The sequence below is a fragment of the Neofelis nebulosa genome, chromosome 7, assembly GCF_028018385.1.
Source record: "Neofelis nebulosa isolate mNeoNeb1 chromosome 7, mNeoNeb1.pri, whole genome shotgun sequence".
Lineage (NCBI taxonomy): Eukaryota > Metazoa > Chordata > Mammalia > Carnivora > Felidae > Neofelis > Neofelis nebulosa.
In genome coordinates, this window is record NC_080788.1 from 48283945 (window position 1) to 48311723 (window position 27779).

General features: G+C 39.2%; 1 protein-coding gene across 12 annotated transcripts in view; it reads right to left on the bottom strand.

Moving 5' to 3' along the window:
- TCF12 (transcription factor 12) overlaps nt 1-26908 on the bottom strand; it is a 379898-nt gene extending 352990 nt beyond the window's left edge. For 4 of the 12 annotated variants that reach the window (XM_058737622.1, XM_058737617.1, XM_058737615.1 and 1 more), the window contains exons 1-3: nt 26681-26883; nt 25602-25698; nt 24449-24521 (exon numbers count right to left, since the gene is read on the bottom strand). In XM_058737622.1, coding sequence (XP_058593605.1) covers nt 24449-24521; nt 25602-25676 — 148 coding nt within the window. In that variant the 5' untranslated portion in view covers nt 25677-25698; nt 26681-26883. Of the gene's footprint in view, nt 1-24448; nt 24522-25601; nt 25699-25810; nt 25900-26680 lie in introns of those variants that run through there. The other 8 variants (XM_058737616.1, XM_058737608.1, XM_058737610.1 and 5 more) reach the window with 7 other exon arrangements.
- Nucleotides 26909-27779: the final 871 nt, after the last annotated feature.

Genomic DNA, 27779 nt, shown 5'->3' on the forward strand with positions numbered 1-27779 from the left:
AATAAAAGATACACAGATTAGAATGAAAAAAAAATGTACCAGTCTTAATTTGCAGACATTGATTATACACATAGCAAATCCTAAGTACCCATTTTTAAAAAGTTATTATACCTAGTAAGTCTATTTAACTTAGTAAGGTTACAGGATATAAGTTAACATATAAAAATCAACTTTGGGGCACGTGGGTGGCTTAGATGGTTAAGCACTGGATTCGATTTTGGCTCAGATCATGATCTCACGGTCTGTGAGTTCAAGCCCTGCATCAGGCTCTGTGCTGACAGTGTGGAGCCTGCTTGGGATTTTCTCTCTGCCCCTCCCCAACTCACATGTACTTTCTCTCTCTCTCAAAATAAATAAACTTTAAAAATAAGATTTAAAAAATCAACTTCATGTCTACATGCCAGCAACAATTTATATTACAAAGCGGCAGTGATCAAAATAGTATGGTACTGGCACAAAAAAAAAAAAAAACCACATAGATCGATGGAACAGAATAGAAAACCCAGAAATGAACCCACAAGTAGAAGGTCAATTAATCTTCAACAAAGTCCAAAATATCCAATGGAAAAAGTCTCTTCAACGTATAGTATTGGGAAAACTGGACAACCGCATGCAAAAGAAGGAAACTGACCACTTTCTTACACCACACACAAAAATACATTCAAAATGGAGGAAAGACCTAAATGTGAGATTTGTAACCAGAAAAATCCTACAAGAGAACACAGGCAGTAAGTAAGCTCTTTGACATCAGCTGTAGCAACTTCTTTCTGCATGAGTCTCCTGAGGCAAGAGAAACAAAAGCAAAAATAAACTATTCGGACATCATCAAAAGAAAAAGTTTCTGCACAGTGAAGGAAATAATCAACAAAACTAAAAGGCAACTTGTGAATGGGAGAAGATACTTGCAAATGGCATATCTGAAAAACAGTATCCAAACTCTATAAAGAATTGATAAAACCCATCACCTAAAAACCAAATCATCCAATTAAAAAATGGGCAAAAGACATAAAGACATTTTTTCAAAGAAGACATACAAATGATCAACAGACACATGAAAAGATGCTCAACATCACTGATCATCCAAATCAAAACTACAATAAGATATCACCTCACAATTGTCAAAATAGCTAAAATCAACAACACAAGAAACAACAGGTGTTGGAGAGGATGTGGAGAAAGGGGAACCCTTTTGCACTACTGGTGGGAATGCAAACTGGTGTAGCCACTCTGGAAAACTGTATGAGGAATTCTCAGAAAGTTAAAAATAGAACTAGCCTATGATCCAGCAATTGCAAAATTGAGTGGGTAAAATAGGTGATGGGGATTAAGGAGTGCACTTGTAATGAGCATCAGGTGTTGTATAGAAGTGTTGAATCAATATATTGTACACTTGAAACTCATATTACACTGTATGTTAACTACATGGAATTTAAAAAAAACTTTAAAAAAATTAATACCATGTATATCAGAATTAAAGAATATGAGGGGTGCCTGGGTGGCTCAGTTGGTTAAGCGTATGACTCTTGATTTCAGCTCGGGTCATGATCTCACGGTTTGTGAGTTCAAGTCCCACATCAGGCTCTGTGCTTACAGTGTGGAGCCTGCTTGGAATTCTCTTTCTCTCTCTCTCTCTCTCTCTCTCTCTCTCTGCCCCTCTCGTACTTGTGCTCTCTCTGATTAAATGAATAAAGTTTAAAAAAAACCAAGAATATGAAACACTTAGAGATGAATTTAATAGAATATAGACAAGACCTCTACACTCAAACTGCGAAACACTGTCAAGGAAAATTTATGGCAGATCTAAATGAGAAGATAAACCATGTTCACATATTGGAAGACTCAATATTGTTAAGATGTCAACAATCCCCAACTGAAGCATATAGCATCATCTGCATTCCAACCAAAACCTCAGTAGGCTTTGTTTATAAAATTCAACAAGCTGATTAAAATTTATATGGAAATGTAAAGAATCCAGAACAGTCATACACACATACTTACACCAGATTAAACCATTCACTATTCTTAGAACACAGTGCCCATTTTCTACTTGAGACATTACTTATGTGATGTCCTTATTCTACAAAGTCTTTTCCCCAATTGCCAGGCCCTAAGACAATCTTTCCCTAAAATTCCATCTCTTCCACAGTTGCCCTTAATATATAAAATGGAAGATCTAATCCCTTCCTCTGAACAACTCTATTTTACAGGTTTTATCATATTCACTTATTTCCCACACTATTTGGCAGTTAATGTAACTCAGTAAATAGTGTCTGCTGAATTTAATATGACCTACTAACTTCACTGTCCCCAAGGTAGGAAAGCTCACAAAACAGACAATATTGTAATACTCTGTCCACAAAAAATTAATGCCAGAAATACTGCCAATCTCTCTTCTCCGAATCCCCCAGCAAGGAGAATTTCTAAAGAAGGCAAGAGGATATTTATTTCTTACATCCAGGCTTACCATAATACAGAAAAATAAACAAAAAAATGAAGCCATCAAGTGATTTATTTTTGAATTCTCTTTCCTTAGAAGCATGGTAATATAACCTCAACATTTAAAGCAATTACAAGGTAAGAGATCTAATGCACAATTATTTCTTTGTATAAGTATTATCCTGCTCTCAACTGAAAATGAAGCTGATAAACCCATTTCTAGACCTTGTGAGACTTAATCACTTAATTTTGTTTTCCAGTCTATATAGTTTAGAGATGTATTTACAAAACGTTTCCACAGTACTCACCCTTGCAAGAGACAAGACAGGCTTCAGTTTAACTCTGTTATAGTGTGACCCCATGAAAAACGCAAATCCTTATAGCACAATATAATATAGCTCAAAAAGTGAAGTTTTGTTTTGAATACACCACTAAATGAACTTTCAAGTTTCATACACATAACATACATGTGCGTTATATATAAAGTAATGGCTCATGATCTTCAGAAAAAATAAGTGAGAACTAAAACCTCATATTCAGCAAAGCTACGATGGTTGCTTAAGAATTAAGCAGCAACTTGTTAAAAATTCAGATTCCTAGGGTCTACCAGAGATCTGTGCAATATGAATATCCAGGGTTAGTGGTCCTGGAATAAGTATTTGTTAAAAGTTCCCCAGGTGGTGCTAATCACTGTTGAGTTTGGGATCAGGAAGGAGACAATGCCTCCATTAAACACATTACAACAATGATGATTTCACCAATTTCGATATTAAAGAACTATGATATTTGATAGCAGGACATTAGACAACTATCCATGACACTAGTTTTTGTCTTTTTTTTTTTTAACAATCTGAATAAATAGCTACTGTTGAATAACTGCATCAATCAGCTTTGAAACCTGATTCTGCCTTTTAGTAAATGTGTTACTCAACCATCTGAAGCCTGTTTCCTCATCTGCAAAAACAGGAGTAAAATAATCTGTCTCAGAGTTATTATGAAGATTGTTAAGTAGCTCATGTAAAAATGAGTCCTGTGCACAGTGCCTATACATAAGGAACTAATATCTTACCAAATGCTTTCCATTATAATAAAATTCATTCGTTTGTTTTCTAAAGGGGAGAACAATTATTAAGTGGATAAAACTGAAATCTTAAGACTGCCAACAAATGCTAATGCTTTGGGGCTTTTTAGTTTCATTAAGTCATATGTACTATATAATTATGTCACTTTTTTTTTTTTTAACGTTTATTTATTTTTGAGGCAGAGAGAGACAGAGCATGAATGGGGGAGGGTCAGAGAGAGGGAGACACAGAATCTGACACAGGCTCCAGGCTCTGAGCTGTCAGCACAGAGCCCGACGCGGGGCTCGAACTCACGGACCGCGAGATCATGACCTGAGTTGAAGTCTGCCGCTTAACCGACTGAGCCACCCAGGCACCCCTATGTCACTTTCTATAATAGGTCAAATCATTATAGATATCTTAGGAAATCAAGTGTTCTCATAAAATCAGTATGAGCTCAAGAATGCCCTTTATATAGTGATTCCCAACCTTCCCTGTCATAAGTAAAAAGGTTAAGTTGCAGAACTGTTGTTCCCTGTGTAAAAACCAAAGCTACGCATCATTTTGCAAATGCATGAAAAACTTTGAGAAGAAACTGAACGGTATTAATCTCTGCCAAGGGAGTGGAAATGGGGAATAAGAAGGAATGACCAGAAGAATTTTTGGTTTTCACCATATACCTTTCTATGCTATTTAGATTTTCCTTTTATTTCTACAATTTTTCAAAAGTAGTTTATTTTTTCAACATATGAAATTTATTGTCAAATTGGTTTCCATACAACACCCAGTGCTCATCCCAAAAGATGCCCTCTTCAATACCCATCATCCACCCTCCCCTCCCTCCCACCCCCCCATCAACCCTCAGTTTGTTCTCAGTTTTTAAGAGTCTCTTATGCTTTGGCTCTCTCCCACTCTAACCTATTTTTTTTCAAAAGTAGTTTAAAACAAAAATATTTTCAGTCACTTACATATAGCCTCTCAATTAATTTAAAATTCAACACTTTCTTCCCACATGAAAACCACATAAATAGATCTAACATGCTTCCTCTGGAAACAATAATACTTCCATACCTGACCAGATAATTTCATTTAAAAAGACAACAAAAGTCTTTTTAAAAAGAAGAAATTGGATGGGGCACCTGGGTGGCTCAGTAGTTGAGCGTCCGACTTCGGCTCGGGTCATGGTCTTGCGGTTCGTGAGTCTGAGCCCTGCGTCGGGCTCTGTGCTGACGGCTCGGTGCCTGGAGCCTGCTTCAGATTCTGTGTCTCCCTCTCTCTGCCCCTTCCCCATTCATGCTGTCTCTCTCTGTCTCTCAAAAATGAATAAACGTTAAAAAAATAAATTTAAAAAAAAAAGGAAGAAATTGGAGAATACAAAATCAACCACTTTGTCTTAACAAAATCTGAAGATTCACTTTAGATTTTGCCTGAACATTTTTACATCATTTATTTATACCTAAACCAGTGGAGCCATACCCAAATATTTTTTTCTTTTTTTTTTTTTTAAGATTTTATTTTTTTTTTTTATTTTTTTTTTTTAATGCTTTTTATTTATTTTTGGGACAGACAGAGACAGAGCATGAACGGGGGAGGGGCAGAGAGAGAGGGAGACACAGAATTGGAAACAGGCTCCAGGCTCCGAGCCATCAGCCCAGAGCCTGACGCGGGGCTCGAACTCACGGACCGCGAGATCGTGACCTGGCTGAAGTCGGACGCTTAACCGACTGCGCCACCCAGGCGCCCCTAAGATTTTATTTTTAAGTAATCTCTACACTCAGTGTGGAATTCGAACTTACAACCTCAACATCAAGAGTCACATGCTCTACTGACTGAGCTAGCCAGGCGACCCATACCAAAATATTTTTGTTTTTGGTCCAATACCAGAGCAACTTGTTCATCTTATGTCAGAGCACTAAACAAATGCTTTTCCAGAATTTCCCAAGACTATTTTCACACTGAAATACAGTGTTTATCATACATTCTTCTAAACCTATACAACAGTTGAAAACTCCAAACTCTCAGGAATATTGGATACTAAGAAAATATTTTCCTACTACAATCCAGTCTAAGGATTATTTTCAATACAAAAGGTTCTAAAAATCAGGTACTCTTTAATCAATGAGATAGTCAATGAAAACAGTTAGATTATTATTAAATGTTAACAAAAGCTCTTTTCTGAACTTTCTTGCTATTCAGCGAACATCTTTGCTAAAAAGTGTCATTTATATTTTTGAAATGTGTTTACAAACACAGCTTTGTTTCACAAAATTCAAAAACACAAAGCCTCCATTCAAATCATAAAAATACCAATTATCTCATCTTAGACCCACTGAATAAATGCAAACCTGCTCCTTTCACAGGGAGCAAAGGGGGACTTTGAGAGAAAAATCAACCACAAGTCTGGAAAGGTGGCATCTCAGAAATCTGCAAGTTTTACAAGCAATAAAAATTACTATTTGAAGTAAAAAACCACTCACCAGACTACACAAGAAAACATATTCTACATATCTCAGAGGTAAGCTATAAAAGAACTAAGCCATATTAAGAGTATTCCAGGAGCCAACATCTCAGATAAAGTGACCTTAAATCAGTGAGAAGCTTACACTGGAGAAATTTTGTTCTGAGGTACATTATTAAGATGAGAATTTTTACTATCTTTATCACACAGATCACATCTCCAGGTATCGATACAGCCCTAGATCTCTCCTCATAAAACTCCTTAACCTTCAACTGATGTTTCCCTCAAAAAAACTTTTTCCAAATTCTACATACAAGGGTAATAACAATTTAGTTCCAAATTACATCAAAGTGATCAACTCCATTCCTAGTTTTAAAAAAAAAAAAAAGGACAAAAGATACAACTGCCAAAGATACAATGTCTAGATCTGCAAGCTAACATCAAAACATGAAGACAGGGGCGCCTGGGTGTCGCAGTCGGTTAAGCGTCCGACTTCAGCCAGGTCACGATCTCGCGGTCCGTGAGTTCGAGCCCCGCGTCAGGCTCTGGGCTGATGGCTCGGAGCCTGGAGCCTGTTTCCGATTCTGTGTCTCCCTCTCTCTCTGCCCCTCCCCCGTTCATGCTCTGTCTCTCTCTGTCCCAAAAATAAATAAAAAACGTTGAAAAAAAAATTAAAAAAAAAAAAAAACAAACATGAAGACAATATTTTCCTACAGTTGACAAAAGCAGCAGTAGTTCCAAAATCTCCAAATGACAATGATTTAGAAACATTCAGGTGGTGGTTCACCTTTCTATCACAAATTAAGGTGAATGGACTCCATTCCACTAAATAAAATCATCTTTTTCTGCTCTTACAGATGTTTCCCCACAACTACTGTAATGCTAGATCATATAACCTCACTTCCATGGTTCAACCCAACTGGCAAAACTCAGGGTTGTTTTAGGAAAATATCACTTCTAAGGTTTTGGCTATCTACTGGTTTACGGACTGTGGTAAAATTGGTTCCTATAGCCCTCATACAACAGATCTCCTCTACCAGATTAATCCTAGCATCAGACAAATAATTCTCCCCACAAGCTGACATTACTAAAGAACAAAAGTGAGACATACCTTGTGAAAAGAAAACACTAAGAAACTATCACTTCTCTGCTTTTCAGAGCAAGGGTTGGCTATGGTTGGGCAGAGGCAGCTATATTCACATACAATTTCAATGGCTTTACCACTTGGGACACTTCCTGCTCATCCTTGATATTTAAATGTGGAGACCTGGATGGGCTAAGATCTCTTTAGAAGAAATAAGAGAACAGGTGAAACGTACTAATAAATAAACACCCCAGATCTCCACTCAACTAAGCCACACAAGTTCATGGCTTCCTTAAAATCTCACCTTGTAGCTGATGCTAGAAAAGAAAAATGCAATTTAGGAAACTTAATCTAGGAAATTTAACTTAGGGAATTTAACCTTTCTTTCCATCAACCTATCACACATCTCCAAATCTAAAAACAGTCAATCAACCACCAGGTGTTTAGTGACCTCAAAGCAAGGTACTTCGCAGAAATACAAATGTAAAACACTATCTCTGACTTATATATAATTTTTTTTTAAAGGAGAGTATTCTAAGGAATTTTAGGTTAAAAAGAACTGAGGTCACCAAGTTCAACTCCTACAAAGAGAAACCCTATGTTCAGTATTCATCAGAAGCAAGCTTCAGGCTTCTCTTAAACTATAGGGTTAGTCTCGTGAGACTGTCTAGCTACAATAACCATTGGACTTAAAATCTACTGGCCATAACTTCCATATTAGCCTTAGCTTTGCCTTCAGGAGCAAAAAAAGAAATCCTTTACCATAAAGTCTTTAAAATATCTGGAAGCCACATTTTTACAAAACCGTGACTGGAAATGGCTGGAAAAGATTTCCTCAAGTAAAGAAGGTTCAAATGATACAAAGAATGGCAAGAAGGTATTCCAGTTTGGGAGAAAAGAACGGCAAGAGGTCAGATAAGGAGACCAGTGTGACTGAACCATACAATTCAGATTGAGAAGCAGTGAATATAAAACTCGCTAAGGCAAATTCCTATCCTATTATTAAAGTACTTAAACGACAAGGTGAGAATTTTTATTGTTTTTATAGCCAAAAAGGAACAAATCTGACACAAATTACAGGAGGAAAATGTTTTTAAAATATGAGGATTGTGTGATGGACTTGTATCCCCCCAGAGCTCATCTACTGAAGCTGGTATTTGGAGGTGAGACCTTGGGGAGGTAATCAGGGTTAGAGGAAGTCATGAGAGTGGGGCTGCTGTGATGAGATTAGTGTCCTTAAAAGACATCATAGAGTTTTCTCTTCTCCAACCCCCTCTCCACACACACTAAGGAAAGGCTACGTGAGAACACAACAAGAAGGCAGCCATCTGCAATCCAGGAAGAGTCTATATGAGAACCTGACCATGCTGGGCTCAGACTTCCAGCCTCTGGAACTGTTAGAAAATAAACTGTTTATGCCACTCAGTCTGTGGTATTTTGTTACGGCAGCTTAGCAGACTAAGACTGGAAAAGAGAGCAAATGGACACAAGGAGCCCCAGCGAGGAGACTACTGCAAGGTCTAGCAGTGAAGTTTACAGGTCAGAGCTGGCAGCAGGAATGAGGAATCCATCAATTACCTATGGAAAAAAATAAGCTATTTCACCCAGCCCCAGGGTTCTGAGAAGTTATATTCAGAAACCCTCAATCTCCATTCCCATGCTCTCTCGTTTTGCTGTCTCACCATCTACTCTCACATCACTGCAATTTAATACAGATTTTTCAAGAAAGCATGAGGAATTATTACAATGGGGAATGCAGAGACAGAAAGCTCCAGAACTTTCTTGACTCTAGTTAAGTGACTGTCAAATCATCCTATAACCCAAACCTAGTCATTGTCTTATCCAGAATACTTAATAAATAGCTCCTATGGAGCCCACAAGTCCACAAACCTCCATCAAAACCACCCTAATAGGCCTACCAGCTCTGAGTTCTATAAAGTTTGGATTTGCTGATTTAAAATAAAGTGAAAAATTCTAAACAACACAATCCCGTAAACACATACATACAAAGAGGGAAAGCCCCAATATTTCCCAATAAAAGGTAAGCCAGGTGTTTTATTTATTTTGTAAAAAAATTTTTTTAATCTTTATTTATTTTTAAGAGAGAGACAGCATGTGAGCAGGGGAAGAGCAGAGAGAGGGAGACACAGAATCCGAAGCAGGCTCCAGGCTCTGAGCTGTCAGCACAGAGCCTGAGGTGGGGCTCAAACTCACAAACTGTGAGATCATGACCTGAGCCAAAGTTGGACGCTCAACCAACTGAGCACCCCCAGGTGCCCTGCCATGTGTTTTATATAGCCAGACAAGCACACTAAATGGAAAGGGGCAGTAGTAGGACCTGGGGAAGCCTTCATCTTCCCTAATCATAAACCCGAATCAGTAGCATCATCAGATAGCTAGAGGCCCTGATACCTTGTCATTTATGGGTAAGACAGCCCTTCCTGCTTCAAGCACATGCATATAGCAGATGAAGTTCCACATGCATGTCCCAACTTCAGCCTTGCACTCTTTTGTCCTCACTCAGGAATATACCAAATCCACTAGATCCCATGCTTTTAAATCTTTAAAATGTTAAACTCTTGGGGCACTTGGGTGGCTCAGTTGGTTGAGCATCCAACTTCGGCTCAGGTCATGATCTCATGGTTTGTGGGTTCGAGCCACATGTCAGGCTTTGTGCTGACATCACAGAGCCTACTTCTGATTCTCTGTCTCCCTCTCTCTCTGTCTCTCCCATAATCGTGCTCTCTTTCTCTCAAAAATAAACATTAAAACAACTTTTTAAAAATGGGGTGCCCAGGGGCGCCTGGGTGGCGCAGTCGGTTAAGCGTCCGACTTCAGCCAGGTCACGATCTCGCGGTCCGTGAGTTCGAGCCCCGCGTCAGGCTCTGGGCTGATGGCTCGGAGCCTGGAGCCTGTTTCTGATTCTGTGTCTCCCTCTCTCTCTGCCCCTCCCCCGTTCATGCTCTGTCTCTCTCTGTCCCAAAAATAAATTAAAAATGTTGAAAAAAAAAAAATTTAAAAAAAAAAAAAATGGGGTGCCTGGGTAGCCCAGTCGGTTAAGCATCCGACTTGAGCTCACGTCACGATCTCGTGGTTCGTGGGTTCGAGTCCCACGTCGGGCTCTGTACTGACAGCTCAGAGCCTGCTTCAGATTCTGTGTCTCCCACTCTCCCTGCCCCTCCCCCACTCACACTCTGTCTCTCTCTTTCTCTCTCAAAAATAAATAAACCTTAAAAATTTTTAATTAAAAATAAATAAAGAGAGGCACCTGAGTGGCTCAGTTGGTTAAGCTTCTGACTTTGGCTCAAGTCATGATCTCCCAGTCCATGGGTTCAAGCTCCATGTCGGGCTCTGTGCTGGCAGCTCAGAGCCTGGAGCCTGCTTTGGATTCTGTGTCTCCCTCTCTGTCCCTACCCTGCTCATGCCCCTCTCTCTCTCTCCCTCTCTCTCTCTCTCTCCCTGAAAAACTAAAAATATGTTCAGATTAGTGCTCATCAAACAAGGCAAAAGCAGAGTATTCCTAAGAACTATTCAGCTGTCACACTTACTTAAGCCTGGGATTAACCTTGTCACTAAAAGAGATCCTCAACAAACATTTAAAACAACTAAGCTAAAAATAAAGGATTCAGGGATACTAATTTTGAGAGCTCTATGGTTTGGGATATAATTTAAAATTCTAACAAAGAATGTGTGTGAGAACTTCACTTTTTTGCCTCACTATCACCCATCTAACCAAAGAGAGAAAGAATTCATCTGAAGAATTTAGAAAATTTGAGCATTCACCTGATTTAATCTTCAATAAGTGACTGTCAGAAATGTATGAGTTTTGCAAAAATAGTCATTCTCTCCATATATACTTGCAAGCTTAGAATCCCTTCCAGAGTTGCTATGCCACCTGACATAACAGGACAACCAATATCTGTGCAGAACCACAAGTCTCCACATTTTAGAAAGGAAATTCCTTAAAAATTACTTAACCTGATCACTATCACAACCCCTTAAGGCAATATTTTTATTTCCCTCATTTTACACATAAGATAAACAGACTGAGAGAAGTTAACATACTGCCCTAAGATCACAGATCTAGTAAATGATAAAGCCAACACTGAACCAAAACTTTGTGACTCCAAACCCCTCCTCTTTCCAATATACAGCAGTGTGTGTCTATTCTCCACCACCTTAAATGTAAACAAACGATCTTACAAAGACCACTGAAAAACAACCAGACTTTACCAGGTACTCTGTCAAATATCTACAGATGCCCTTCAACAAAACGAAAGCCCAGTCTACCTTTAAATAAACGAAAATACAAAATAGACTAATCAGCACCATTCAATACAATAAAAGCACAAGTATCTTCATTTTAATGCATTGAAAGTTCTGTTGCCAAAATTAAATTTAAACAACTTTTATTAAAATCTCTTCTGTATGTTTAATAGCATTTTTAAACTACCCTTGGGATAACTATTTTCCATCTGCTTTTACTTGCCTTTATAACTAAATAAACACTAAATCTTTGAAAAGGGGGAAGTGAAAATAAAGAATTTTCCATACTATGAAGCAACCATTCTTTCTTAGACCTCAACTAAATAATAGCTGTTAATATTCCAGTCTTTTACAACTATCAAATTCCATCTTCTTCCCAAGGCACAAAGCCTGATGACAGCTGGACAATAAGACCATGCACAAAAAGAATTACACTCTCCTAAAGACATTTCAAGTTGTAGTTTTTTATATATAATATCTTGTAATAACTTAATTTTTTTTTATTGTATGAAGGCTTTGATTATTTTCTTTTTAATAAAAATAAATTTTGAAGCACTTTCTTTTGGAGAATACATCACACCATTTAAGTCCCCTGTTACAACAACAAATTTTAAAGATTTCTAGAGATATTAAATTCCCCCTCAAGACAAACCTTGCCCTGTGGAGATTAGTATCAGTGCAGGTGCAACTACAACTCATCAGTTTGCTACTTCTGAGGGGCAATAAGAAACCACAGGCAAATGTGTATCACTGTTGATTTCTCTATTTCCTCTGCAAAATGAAGTTACCAACTTCCTATAAAAATTATGAAGAGAATAGTGGATGAGTAAGTATTTACAAAATACTTCTACCATTAAAAGAGTAGTCTTTTAACAGTAAAACTCCTCCTTCCCTCAGTCATTCATTGGACAAAGTACTACTGCTACACAACTTGTTTAGCAAGCCTCCAGAGCCAAACTCCATCTGTGCTTTGTGGCACTACAAGGGAAATTATGTAAATATGAAGGCAAGAGAGACACTGGCTGTATAGCCTGTTCTGGGTTCCTACAGGAAAGCATCTCAAATCCCTGCAAACTTTAAGTGGATTTAATTACTCAATTATTTATTAAAGTTTATTTATTTAATTCAGCTTATTTAAGTATTCACGGTTGCAAGACAGCATCACTGGGAACACTTCAGGAAACAGGTTTGTAAGGTAACCAGAAAAATCCAAATGGCCAACTGACATGCCCCTGACATGATTATCAAAACAGATAATCAACAAACTAGTTTCACTGCTACTTTCGTAGTTTTTATCAATAATAAGACTGAGCCAATGACAGGCTCCTGAGGAAAACTTCACACACTCACTAGAATCACAGCTTGTTTTCAGTGGAGATGCCTTTAAAGAGTATACTGCAGGAATAAACATTATGCTACTAATCTATGGAAACTTTTAACCAAATAAAAGGAGAGAATAAAGTTACCAAAGACTGGTTTTGTTCATTTGTCCCATACGAAACTGTATTTTAGCTCCTCCTTTTCTTCATGGAAATAACTTGGTAGGCTTCTCTTATTTGTTCTCAGCCAACAGTTAAAACTAGGTATCTCAGGGTTGAGACTGCCTTTTGAAGGTGATCATACAGTGTTAGCTTTATATATTATATACATAATTATCTTTATGTGGGCTTGTATATCTGTATGTAAATATATCTTCTGCTAGCGCCCTGAAAATTTCCATGCAAACTGACCAGGGAAATATCAGTACACTCTTTGGTCCAAAAGATGAAAAAGTATATCCCTCTTCAAAACAGAAATTGATTCTCTAAATCAATGTACTGGCCACAATACTCAAACGCAAAGCTCAGCCTGAAAAGCCTATATTCCAAGAAGAATTTCCTCTATGTTAACAAGTCCACCACCATTATTTTTTCTGTATTTAATATAATAAATTATTCAGTCTAGACTTTTAGTCCAAAAAAGAAATTCTTATTTTGAATTGTAAAAAATACCTGGGAGACATACACAAGAGGGAAAGCTATAAAACCTTTTCAAAAATCCATTGGAACAGGTGGATTTTAGAATTCATTTTTTCAAATTTAAGAAAGAAATACAGTGTACATATCATAGGTTACAAATCACTTCAGCACCTGGTAACCACAAAAGAGCTAGGAAAACAGACTGTCAACGGCCTCCCTTCACATAAGGTCAGATTATGCCACTGAAATCTGACAAATAATTTAAGCTGAATTAAAAAAAAAATTTGATTCAGACCTTTTTGGATTTCAAAATTTACAGATCAGATACTGTGGACTTTTGGCAGGTAAAAGGTGGTCTTGACGTATAATGAATAAATTATGCAGGCCGCCTGGGTGGCTCAGTCGGCTAAGCGTAGGACTCTGGCTCAAGTCATGATCTCACGGTTCGTGGGTTCAAGCCCCAAATGGGGCTGGCTCTGTGCTGATGGCTCGGAGCCTGGAGCCTGCTTCAGATTCTGTGTTTCCCTCTCTCTGGCCCTCCCTCACACATAGTCTGTCTCTCTCTCTCAAAAATAAAAATAAAAACATAAATAAAAAAAATAAAGCTATCCCTTATAGAATAAAAGAACTAGCCAATACTTAGATGAGACATTTAGGATATTTAGTAAGGTCTTGAAATGGCTCTAATTACTTGCCTACTTAGAAAGGCATAATCAATTCAAGCTGTCTATAAGGTCCCACCAAGAGACTGGACATGAAACAATTTTCCCCTTAAACTTTAAGGTGGGACCAACACTGAAAAACATATTATAAAGCCTTAGCATGTCAATGCCAAACAGATAGGCAATGAACCTCTGACCAGGTGACAAAGTCAGTTGGATATACTAGGGCTCCCGAACAGTAAAAACCTAAGAGGACCTGCTAACTCAGGTTTTTTGCTCCTTGAGACCCACACAAACTCAGATTCCCTAAATTAACTTGTGGCCAAATCATGCTTCTGCCATAAGTTCAAAGTGAAGCCTAGCATTTTTTTCCTCTCTAGTGGTACAGCAAACCTTTTATTTATTCTCAACAACCTCAAAACAACATATGCCTCAAGGACTGAGAAGCCTGATGACTGTAATTCCCTCCTAGCAGGGATCCCTGCAGTGCTCCACCACTACTCACAACTCTTGCTGAGAGCAGCAGCACATTTGCTCATTGACTGAAGCTGCGTGATCACATTAAGTTCAACCTGTGTTCCCTACATTAACCACCAATGAAGTGGTGGAATAGTAATCATGAGTTGATCCTGCTCATTTCAAAGCCTCACAATGGCTCACTGGCAAAACCAATGGAAGAGAAGAAACCAATTTTTGAGTGATGTCTCTGAAGAGATTTCACTGGAGTAACTGGAATAATCTTTCAAATTCACAAAACTCGCTCAGTTCAAATTCAGGCACTTTCCTAGCACCTAAAACACATCTGACAAAATGACACCTTGAGCCAACATTTTTAATAGCCAAAAACATGGTAAGGCATAGCAGTGGTTGTCTTTTTAGTTTTTGTTTTTTTTTAATGTTTATTTATTTTTGAAAGAGAGAGAGACAGAGAGAGGAAGAGTGTGAGCAGAGGAGGGGCAGAGAGAGAGGGAGACAAAGAATCCAAAGTAGGCTCCAGGCTCTGAGCTGTCAGCAGAGTCTGACGTGGGGCTCAATCCAACGAACCACAAGATCATGACCTGAGCCGAAGTCAAACACTTAACTGACTAAGCCACTCAGGCACCGCCCCCCCCCTTTTTTTTTAAAGTAATCTCTTCTGTCCTGCACCTTGTCTTAAATTGTTTTATTATTTTATTCCAAAAATTTCATCCCTGAGTCACGACCCAATGCAATCAAAATTAGTAACCAATCCCTAATCTGTTTACATTTCAGTGTCATCTTTAAATATGATCTTTATGTCCCCAGTCAGCTTAGAGTAGCTTGGATGACTCACCCTAGTCTTTATGAAAACACATTTTTTAACCTGGAACAAAAAAGAGCACGTTTCAAACAAGAAACAACAACAAAAAAATACAAAGCTCTCTCTACAGAAATATGCATTTTCTTCTCAAGTCATGGGCATGTTAAGAAATTACAGGATGATGTGGCTGGAAACAGAAAACAAGAGTTTCAAAGATAAGCGACATTACTAACAAATTTCTCTGTGGGAGCAAGAAAAGAGCCACGAATACATAAAGACAGTTGAAGACTACGCTCTAGACCTGGGCTTCTCACTAACAAAAGGATAGTATAAGCCTGCATCCCACCCTGCCCTCACCCCAACCCCAAAGAAACAAAGCAAAATAGGATGAAGGCAATGCTATAAGCCAGCCACAATGCATGTTCTTACAATCTCAGTTTTACTCAATGATGAATTAAAACATATTTATATTACAACAAATATGTTTGTGCTGGGGAGTAGAAAGTAAAATGCACATAAATCTTTAAGATAAGATTTCTTCTGTTCACTTGCAATGTGTTGCTTCAGGCTACCAGGGGAGTTTATGTTCTTTCTCCTCTGCTATTAAGAAAAAAGTGGAGAAGCTCTACTCTAGAGACTCTTAACATTCTCTCCAACCTGTCTCCCAGCTATTCTATCCTCTCAGGTCACGTAATTTTTATTTTACTTATTTATTTAAACTACATATCATTCCAGAAAGAATTTCAAGTAGCTAGGGAGAGAATATGGAGAAAACATTACATCCAAGTGGCAATGCCTAAGCATGGAAGAGGGTTTTCAAAAGGTGTACACATTGCTGTCCACCATTCTGCACTATTCAATATCTAGTCTACAAAATGACAATATTAAGAAGAAATCAACTGCACAAAAAAAAAAAAAAATTGATAAAGGCGGGGTGGTTCTTAGGTACCTGATGACCTTTCGAAAATACTCTTTGGGGGGGAGGGACTTTTTTTTTTTTTATTATTTAAAAAAACTACTCTGCTACCTGATTTCTTCTTAGACTTTTGACAATACATATAATTTTATGACATTGAAAAGCAACTTTGATATGGTACTCTTGTGGGGTATCTATTTCCTCACCCCCACTACCACTAGCACAGCACCTGGTATACAATAATAGTTCAATAAACATTGGCTATAATTCTGGTTATAATATTATTATTCATTATTAATATTATCATTAGTATTACCTAAAAGGGTGCCACAATAATAATGGCAGCTACCATTTTTGAAGCTGCTATATGGCAGGCAATATATAATCCTGTTTGATCCTCTTAAAGATTTTGAAGGTAGGCAGTATCATCCACTTTTCACAAGAAAGAAAAGTATGCTCGGATCATTTAAATGATTTGCCTAGTCACCTAGGGCCACCCAGCTAATAAGTGGCAAAGTACTAATGCTAATCCAGTTGTTTGGTTCCTGGACCCAATTACTCCCACTCTCAGACAGCACCCCTCTTATAAGTCAAGAATTTAAGGGCTCTCTCACTGATAGACTCCAATTAGATTCCACTCCATTTCAGTCAGCACAGGTCAAAGAATGACAGGAATTCCCTCCAGTCACCACACAACCAATTTATATACAAATATAAATCTATATCTAATGCATCTTATACTCCACATATATATAAAAAATTGTATTTTTACATTAAATTAGTAGCCAAAGTCACTAATTTTATACATCTAACTCACCATTGTCATCAATCCTTGGCCTGATAATTTATCTCCCTCTGAGTTCATCTCCCTAAGGGTATTCATTCACTCTCTTAACTTTAATTATAACTTGCAGGCATAAAAAACAAAATCTACATCTCCTATCCAAAGGAAATTGAAGTGTGGATAAAAATACACGTGTGTACAAAAAGGTGTTCACTATCACATTTTTTTAATAACAAAAAGCAAATTAACAAAATCTCTAAATGTCAAGCAGTAAGAGAATGGATTTGATAAGTTATGCTATCTCCATTCCATGTAATAGCACACAATTTTAAATCAAGTTTTAAAAGAATCTTTAAGAACATGAGAAAAATGCTCGTAGTATTAAGTGAAATAAAAAAAGGAGGACATAAAATGAAACCATCATTAAGATCTCAACTTTGCAAACATAGGACTAATAGGAAAAACAAAACCAAATAAATCAAAATGTAACAATCTCCTCTGGACAGTGAAATAATGGATTTTTTTTCCTTTGTTGCTTTTTCTGTTCTCCAACTTTCTTTTCAAGGATAACTATTAATTTTATAGGCAAAAAAGAGTTGCTGCTATTTTTTGTTTGTTTTTACCAACATCTTTAACTCATCTCCAAGCACTCTTCTCTCATAAATTCCAAAATTAGCTAGAAGAGTCCCATGTAGTGTGAAACTAAAAGTGCTCAAAAAAATTCAGCACTATCACCCTCCAGTTATTCTAGAACTGCAATCTTAAGCCATCTCTTACCTACCGAAATCCAATCTTTCAAATTCTGTCAATCTTTTTCTTCTGTATTTTTCCTTCCTACTCCCTATACTAATACCAAGTCCAACCTTCACCAGCTCACCTCTAGATTAGCACATTAGCCTCCTGAATGAACAAATGCTTTCCTTATTCTATTGTCTAACCGCTAACAATTCACTCCACCAGAGCTAACTAGGTGCCAGGCACTCATCTTGGAGCTTTACCTGTATTAACTCAATTAATATTCCTAACAACTCTATGAGGATAGCTACTATTAGTCCTATTTTACAGATTAAGAAAAAGAAGCACAGACAGGTTAAGCAATTTACCCAAGATCACCCAATTAATAAGCAGCAATGACTGGATTTGAAGATATGTAGTTGGCTCCAGATAATAGTATGTAAATATGAGCTATTCCAGGAGTGCAGTGGCGATCAATAAAAACCAGCTTCTCTTTCCCTGAACTGTATAGCACCTTGGAGCAAGTCAAATCCCATTTCCGGGTATCTTTCCATGCTACTCCACATCTAGGAGGCCAGTTCTTCTCTTCCCTAATTCATTTTCCATATCTCCTTCAAAAATGAACTCTAAATTCAAGATCTCTGAGTTTTCCTTAAGACAGTTCCCTGACTCCTCAGCACATTCTCATTCTCACACGTTCAATTTTAACTACATTAATATGCAGTTGTTGATATTTTCTTAGGTCACATTAGTTTACCCCACAATTTTACATGTTATCATCATATCTAGAAAATGGAATGCCTCGGGACGCCGGGGTGGCTCAGTCGGTTAAGAGTCCAACTTCGGCTCAGGTCATGATCTCGCGGTTTGTGAGTTTGAGCCCCGCATCGGGCTCTGTGCTGAAAGCTCAGAGCCTGGAGCCTGCTTCGGTATCTGTGACTTCCTCTCTCTCTGTGCCCTCCCCGCTCATGCTCTCTGTCTCTCAAAAAATAAATAAATGTAAAAAAAAAAATTTTTTTTAAGAAAATGGAATGCCTCCACTTTTTTTGATCTATGTCCTTCTCCATTTCCCACCTTCCTGAAAGCTACTAGACTAGCACAAAGTATCTGCATAAAGTAGATACTAAATATGCAATTAACTAATAAATATGAAATATGTATGGCTCCACTATTTAACAAAGTCATTCATTAGTCTTTAGAACTGACATATTTCAACCTTTATCTTCGCATTTTATTCTCTAAACATAAAAGCATCATATTTCTAATTGCAAAGGCCTCATCCAAAAAAATATATTCAAATTATACCCAAAAGCAATTTTATTAAATGATTTTTTTTTAAAAGGTATCCCACATGCTAAGAAAAAGCTTTTTTTTCCCCCCCAAGAGACTCTAATAGTGGTACTTTACCCTTATGGGAGAGTTCTATCCAAGTCTTCCACAACACTAAGCAGGCAGTGACATTCCAGGCATGACTGCCAATTGTTCAGTAACAGAAAACACTATCTGGCTTTAATAAGAGATTATTCTAAATGGCACCCGTTAAATCTAAGATGTAAAAGCAATTGTTTTTACATTTAAGGTTGGGTATCTGCACCTTCATCTTCCTATTCCAAAACAATTATTTTAAAACTCAAAGAAAAAGATATACTAAAAGATATCCTAAAAGACAGAAAGTTGACCTCGTATTTAAATTGTTAATGAAGGAGCACCTGGGTGGCTCAGTCTGACTTCAGGACTTGGCTCGGCTCATGATCTCGGGTCATGATCTCACTGTTGGTGGGTTCGAGCCCCGCATCAGGCTTTGTGCTGTCAGCTCAAAGCCTGGAGTCTGCTTCAGATTCTGTGTCTCCCTCTCTCTCTGTTCCTCCCCTGCTCATGCTCTGTCTCTCTCTCAAAAATAAATAAACATTAAAATAAAATAAATAAATAGTTAATGAAAATAGAGGTGCCTACATGGCTCAGTCGGTTAAGCATGTGACTTCGGCTCAGGTCATGATCTCACAGCTTGTGAGTTCGGGCCCCGCACAGGGCTCTGTGCTGACAGCTCAGGGCCTGGAGCCTGCCTCGGATTCTGTGTGTATGTCTCTCTCTGCTCCTCCCCTGCTTGTGTTCTGTCTCTCAAAAATAAACATTAGAAAAAGATTTTAAAAATGTTAATGAAAACAGATGAAAATAAAATTCACTACAGGTAAGTATGCCTCACTGTATATAACAAGTAAGTCTCATTATCTAATCAAATTGTTCTTCAAATACATTATAAGCCATGACTGCTTAAAGGAACACTACAGGGGGGCGCCTGGGTGGCGCAGTCGGTTGGGCGTCCGACTTCAGCCAGGTCACGATCTCGCGGTCTGTGAGTTCGAGCCCCGCGTCAGGCTCTGGGCTGATGGCTCAGAGCCTGGAGACTGTTTCCGATTCTGTGTCTCCCTCTCTCTCTGCCCCTCCCCCGTTCATGCTCTGTCTCTCTCTGTCCCAAAAATAAATAAAAAACGTTGAAAAAAAAAATTTTAAAAAATAAAAAAAATAAAGGAACACTACAGGGACTGTTCTAAAAGGCATTCAATACTCACAGCTATAATCTTGTCTCTAATTTTTTTTTTTTCCAAGTTGGAACTTTCATATACACCTTTTCTCTAAAAGACTCCTTTGCTACTTAGCTTTTATCTTAAATGAGCCACTTAACAGCAGACCATATTTATCCTAAAATATATTTTTCTTTACATGCCTACTGACTATGCAGTTACTCTCATTCATCAGAACTTGCCAGAAGCAAATGTCCAACATGGTTCAGTTACCCACATAACAGTATTAAATTTGAACAAGCGTATATTACCACACGTTTATTACAAATTTTAACACTGATAAATACACACTATGAAGCACACCCTGCTCATTACCTTAAAATACCTTAAATGAAAAGAGCAAACCTAGTTTACCCTCTACTTAAAATCACCATTCCTATGTATATTACAGTTCAGTTAAAACACCTATTGGTAAACATTTGGTTTCCTTTCTTGACTTTTTTTCAAATGCTACAAATAATACTACAACAATTTGAAAAGCTTACTCCATGTTTAAAAGGATGAGCAGATATTTACTAATCTACCATGGATTTTCTTTAATTACTTTTGAGAAGCAGATGCAAATATAAAAGGGAAACACCTGGAATCCTTGCAGTGATGTAAACGTTTTGGTATCCTCACTGTATCACTGTCAATAACCTAGTTCCAATATTGTACTACGGTTTGGCAAGATGTTACTTTTGTGGAAAACTTGCTAACGTATACATGGGAACTCTATAATGTTTCTTAAATTATATGAATATATGCCTTCATATATATATGAATCTAAATTATCATGAGACAAAAAGTTTAATTAAAAATTTTAATTTAATGACAACTCATTTTTTTCTGGCCCTATATCAATACTTTCTAAAAGCATAAAGCTTGTACAAGTGAAAAATTTTCCCACAAAAAAGCAGTAAGTAACTTAAGAATGAAAAATTGTATTCCTTTTAAAAATTAAGAGCTGGTAAAGAGTTCTTACAATTATTTCCAAAACTCTTGAGCAAGAAGAAATCTATCATGCTACAAAAGTCTGCTTTGAGTAACGAAAAGTAAAGCTTTACTTGCTAATTAAAATAACTTTCTAGAAATATCAAACACAAATAGACACATTATATATAAATAGCTTACAAAATGAATTTATCCCACTTCCTTCCAATATGTTTTACTACTTGGATTCAAAAGCTAATAAAGGAAATTTGGGGAGTATCATGTAAACGTTTAAACTACTAAAAATATGGGCACCTGGCTGGATCAGTTGGTTAAACTTCCGACTGTTGATTTCGGCTCAGGTCATGGTTTCATGGTTCAGGACACTGAGCCCCACGTCAGCCTCTGCAATGACAGAACTGAGACTGCTTGGGATTCTCTCTCTCCCTCTCTCTCTGCAGCGCCTGCACACATGCAAGCATTCTTTCTCTCTCTCTTTCAAAATAAATAAATAAACATTAAAAAAAAAAAACTACTAAAAATTAAACCCAGTATCACACACTCAAAATTCTGAAGTGGGAGGGGAAAGCAGACTTAAACACCTGAATGAACTACTTCCTTCCATTTTACCAATCCTTTAATCAAGTTTTCCCCTGATACACTGGCCTCTAACATAGTACCTCACTTTTAATGCCTACAAAGAGAAATACCTCTCAAGGTCACTTATAAGAACATCTCAGACTCTGTCCTACCAAGGGGGCAAATTCAGTCTTATGATCATAATTCCAAGAAAATGTACACCTTGATAAAGAAATAGCATTATAACAGATTTATCCAGTCAAGTAAGTAATAGTAAATACATATGCATTTTTTCCAGTCACTTCTGAAGAAGTATCAGCTATTATATGTTATTTGTTTTAGGAATAAGATTAAAAAAAAATATGCACTGCAAAATATGTTTTCAGCTAAAGAAATTCTAAATGTATTATATTTTTTCTCAAAAAAAGCCCAATGTGAAATTAAGTCATCCTCAAAAAGAACATAAGAAAAAAAATTATTCCGCACAACTACAGTTTTCATGAGGCAAAAGATGGGCGTTTTACAATGTTACTCCAAAGACAAAAAAAACCCAAAAAAACCTCTAATCTTTAAGTCAGTTCTTCAGAAAGAAAATCAGATCTTCAGCTCCTTTTATACTGCAAATAAACTGGCATTAGGACGTATCATGTATCTTTCGAAATCAGGACAGAAGATAATTCAGATGGCAATAAATCATATAAAGAAAATAATATTGTTGTACCAATTTCTTCAAGAAAAAATGGCTATAGAAAATCTTTATCTACCAATACACTAATATAAAATAATCACTCATGCCATTGTCCTTTCCCAAAAATTTAAATCTATTCACTAATTATTAAAGGTCATGCCTTTTTTTCCCTGGAATTTAAAACAAACCACTGAAATAAATATTACCATGTCCACTGAACACATGTGTTTAAGGTCAAACTTTCAACAGATAAGTAACAAACCTAACAGTTTTAAAATTAAAAATTTCCCACTCCAAAGAATCAAATACTGTATGACTACTTCTGCAATGCTGAAAAATAATTTTTTCATCGTATAATGCAAGCGACAGAAAGAAGGCTCACAAATGCTCCAATGTCATGCTTATAATAATACAAACCAAGTTCACACATACTTTCTAATTTCACACACTACATAAATCATACATTAATTTTTAAAAGTGAAAAAAATATAATTGCCTTTATTCTAAAACCAAAGTATTTCTGATATCAATTTTCTAAAGTTCATGTCCTTCTTATCAATGAATGTCAGTTAAATACATTTTCCATAATTCAAGCTGGAACAGACTAAAACAGTAATATCACTACTTATTTAAGGAAATATAGTAAGTATCTACTATGTATCAAACTAAATCTGAAAGTACTGGAAAATGAATTATTAGTTGCAAAAATTGAAATACAGTCAAAACAGTAGTAAAGAAAATATATAGCCTTCTTCTACATTAACTACTGATATTTTATCATATCCTTTTGAATAGGTTTATATTAGCCTTTAGGATGTTTAAAACCTAAAGTGTTTTTATTTTATTTATTTGAGATGTTAAACAGCATGCTATATTCTACCCATGAACTGCAATTTCATCATGAAATACAAATTTTAATAAATTATGTTAGTGAACTATTTTTAAATAGAAACACTTTTTAAATATAAAGTGGTAAAAATGTTCTAGGTAATGACATTTCCTTCTTTCCTCGTGTTTTGCTCTCACAGTATCTTAAGAAATCAACTATCATTTTAATAGGGAAAATACAAGCACCGGTCAAAGAGCAGTTACTAAATTTCAGTCTAGGGATTTGACAGCTGGTTTTCTTAAGATGACGCTGTCCATGGCATTAGTTATTTTTTCGTCTTTGAGAACTAAGGAATAAGTTTAACTTAAAAAGAAAATTATAGCTTTTGTACACTGGAATGGACCTTGCTTCTGGACTGTTTAGTTTTGAAATCACGAGTTTAAATAAGTTAGGGGAAAAAACAAATGCATACTTAAGAAATATGAGATAAATGTTAATAATGGAGAATAGTTATAAATATAAAGTAAATTTAAAGACCACAGCGCTAATGTAGGAATAGGAATCTTATTAAACTTATTCTAAATATTATTCTAATGTAATCTGAATGTAGAATTCAGTCATCTAACAGATATCATTTGAAAATAAATCTTTCTATTCATTTATTTGTAACATTTGTTCCTTGAACATTTTTAAAACTGTCCCCATTTTTAATTTGCTCCAGACTTCCAAGGGAATAGCCACCTTTTAAAATAAGTCTTACTAATTCTTACTTGACTCAATATGCATACAATAATATTTTACCAAATTTTTAGAACACAAAGGTTTAATAATGCTAATAGGCTCAAATTTTAGCAAAATTCAAAAATATACATATGTAAACAAACATTTTAAAAAAACTATATATAGACCACACATGGACCACAGAGCCTTTTTTCTGGTACTTGTCCAAACACAGAGGCAGGATATGATCCCTTGTACTCAAAGAAGACAAATTCAACTTAAAGATTCATGGAAAACAGAAGAATTTTACATCGATATTTCAATTCTTATAGAAATATCAATGGATCCTAAAGTCAACAGCCCATCTGAGGCTTGTTTTTGCTTCTAATTTGAAATGGACACAACAGAATGGCATGAAGATATTAAAATACTTCATATTTTTCTACTAACATGTATGAAACACCAAAATAAGAGTTCCTGATTTTAGATACCATCTTACCTGATCCACTGAACTGACTGCTTCCCAGTGTTGTTGGTCTGGTTTTCCCACTATTAACAGGTGGAGAAAACATCTACAAAATAACCCAAATGTATCTGTTAGTCCTGAAATTCTTCTAGACTCCTTGCAAACAAAAGTCTGCCAAGAGCCATCAGTTACGTATTTTAGAAGGAAGTTAAGATAAAATGGAGATATACATTCAGACCCACAAAGGCAATTACACTCAGTGATATTATTTCCTAATACTACTTAGAAATATTGGTTATATTCTGTTCTCAAAACCCACTCATTTACATGAGAAAGTCTAAAATTATTAAGTTTAAATGGCAAATTTATGTCCATCACCTTTACTTTCTAACAGAAATCTCACATTTACATTACCACATAGTCAGAATCATACCCAAAGAAACTACTACATACAGTAAGGATCCATTATAACCCAGTTTTATAAAGTAGGTGTTGGTCCTGTCTCCTAACAACAGTTAATAAAGGAATTCAGCCCATGAGAGATAAAGGCAGTAGGCTTTCTTCGGTTTAAGCTATTCTTGTCAATCATTTCCTATGGTAAGAACTTAAAAATACATATACCTTACTTATGTACACATATACATACATATACACATTCACACACATAAATTTACGTACTTAAAAGTGTTCAGCCAAAAAGAATGGAAATTCCAGCCTCTATCTTACTTTCTCATAACTGACATCTTTCAGATATCATAAATTCTATCACATCTCAGGGAGAGAAATAGAGTGCAGAAAAAAATAATTTTCTTTTTTCATTCAAAGTTCAAAATCCCTAAGAATCATCAGGGTCAGAGGGTGACTCAACCAAAGCTCATGGTTACATTGTTCTCCTTTCAACTGGTTCAATCAAATGACCCCTCTGGCATTAAAGTTTTAAATCTGCAAGTCTAGACATTACATCAAAGTTCAGGTGTCCAACTTGGGGGAGCTGGACTCCAGCCCTGAGAACTACTGCTCAAAGCAGATGGAGTTCACGCTGCCTAGTCTCCACGTCGCTTCCCACACCACCACCACCCCCCCCCCGCCTTTTTTCCTCTCTTTCTCTTTCTTTCTTTTTCTTTTTTTCTTTCTTTCTTTCGTAAACCTCAGCAGAACCCCAAGATGCCGCGGAAAGCTCTCATACCGCACTGAAGTCCAGCAGGTCGCTCAGCTCCTTATCGGTCCCTATAGCGGCCATGCGCTGCTGCTGGGGATTCATCTTCGGTCACTTCTAGCAGGTCCTAAGACAGAGGAAACAGGCTCAGAGAGACCACCACGGCCCAAAGTGTGTGAGGGGAAGAAGAGGGGCGTAGGGCAGGACCGAGAGCTCTGGGCTGATTTCCAGCACTCAACTCGTTCCCACCGCCGCGCGGGCAGGGGGCAGGAGAGCCCAGCACCGCGCCGGGTCGGTGAATCCACGCGTTCCTCCGCGCGGCCCGGGAGCGTCGCGGCGGCTCCCGCAACTCGCCGCCTCTCCTGCAAGTTTCCAAGCCCAACCCTGCCCCCTCCCCGGTGCCCCCTCCCCGGCGCCCCCACCCCGCGCGGCCAGCCGGGTGCTCGGCGCTGCGCCCGGCCGGGCGGGGGTCTCGGGGGGCGGGGTGAGGGGCGACTAGGCGTCCAGTGAGCGGAGTGGCGACGAGGGGAGATGCGAAGTGACTCACTGGCTCGGCAACAATAGAACTGACAAGTTGCAGGGAACGCGCCGCTCGCAGGCCCGCGTCTGCCGCCGCCGCCGCCCGGACGTCCCCAGCGGGCCCCGGGGGTCGAAAAGCAACCCCCGCGCGTCCCAGGGACGTTTTTAGAAAGAAAATACAAACCCCGACAACTAATCTCGCTCTTACCCGGCGCCCTCCTCCCCTGGCTCGGCCTCCTCCCACTTTTGCTACCCTGCCCGCGGCCGGCCAGCCCCGGACCTGCCGAACAATGAGCCCGGCGCGGCGGCCGAAGCAGCCTGCTCTCCCGCGCGCCCCGGAGCTGGAGCCCAGTGCCGAACGGGGCGCGCAGGCCGAGCGCGCCGCCCGCGGGCCTGGCCGTCCGCGACTCTCGCCTCCGTCCCCACTCCGCTCCCCAAGTTGGAGGGAACCCCAGGCTCGCCTCTGTACAAAGGGGAAAGGAGTTGGGGCGCGGACCGGGGGCGCCTCCGCTCCGGCAGGGACGTGGCGGCGCCCCTCAGCCCCTAGCCCCGCCACGGCGTACCCCTCCCGCTCGTCTCTCCGCAATTACCTGCCGCCCCGTCTCCGCATCCAACCACCCCGATTAAAGTTCACTTTGGCCGGGAGAGCGGGCTCGGGCTTCCCCTTGTACCTCCCGGCGGCTCGGCTCACTTTGCCCCGCGCGAGCTTTCGGATCCGGGCGGGGGAGGCGGCTCTCGGGCCTGGCCGCCCCTTCCTCCCGGGGCGGGCTGGCGGTCCCCCCGAATAGAACTTGTGGGTCTCCTCAGGCGGACATTTTTTTCGCTGAGGCGGCCTCAGCACCGCGCTCGGCTCGGCTCCGGATCCCTCCGCGCCGGGAAGAGCCCCGGGTTAACCCTTTCGTCCCCGGCGCGCTCCAGCCGCCTGCGCCGAGGAAGTGGGGCCAGCGGAGGGGGTGGGGAGGAGCCGGCGGGAACGGGGAGGGGCCGCCGCGCGGCCGGTGGACAAAGCCCGCGGTGGGGTGAGGCGGAACGGAGTGGGGGCCGCCGGAGAGGGGCGGGAGACGCGCGCAGGCACCCCGCGAAGCAGGGCCGGGCCGCCCGCGGAGGGCGCCTCGTCGGTGCCCCCGGGAGCAGGGCGACAGGCACCGCGGCGCCTCCTCTGGTTTGTCCCGCTTCTGCCTCGGGCGGCAGAGCGGCGCGGAGGAGACGCAGCTGCGGGCGCATCTGGATCCGTTGCCCAGGCCACCCAGCCCGAGGCCGCAGAGCCCTGGAGGCTCCTGTTCCCAAGCAAGCCGCGTTGGACGCCGGACGCCGCACTCGGCCTGGCTCGGTCGTTGCAGCCCTGGCGGCTGCGCAGCGCTCGGCGCGGAAAATTCGTGCGTGATGAAGGGAGACTGAGCCACTTCGGTCCGCGCTCGGAGTAGGTGCCGCTGGTCGAATTCGTTGCTGAGCAGAATGACAGAAAAGGGGCAAAAGCTCCCTCAAACCACACAAAGCAGCGTGGGCTTCAGGTACCCAAACACTCCACTACACAAGCCCTCAAGTCTACAATCACCTCTTCCCACGCGAATCCTGGTTGGGGGCCACCGAAATGGACAGCGGTGAAGAGTTCTTGGAAATGGATCAAGCCAGTGCCTTCATCTTGCAGAGATGGCCCAAGGAGGTTTGATCGAAAAGCCACTATTTTGG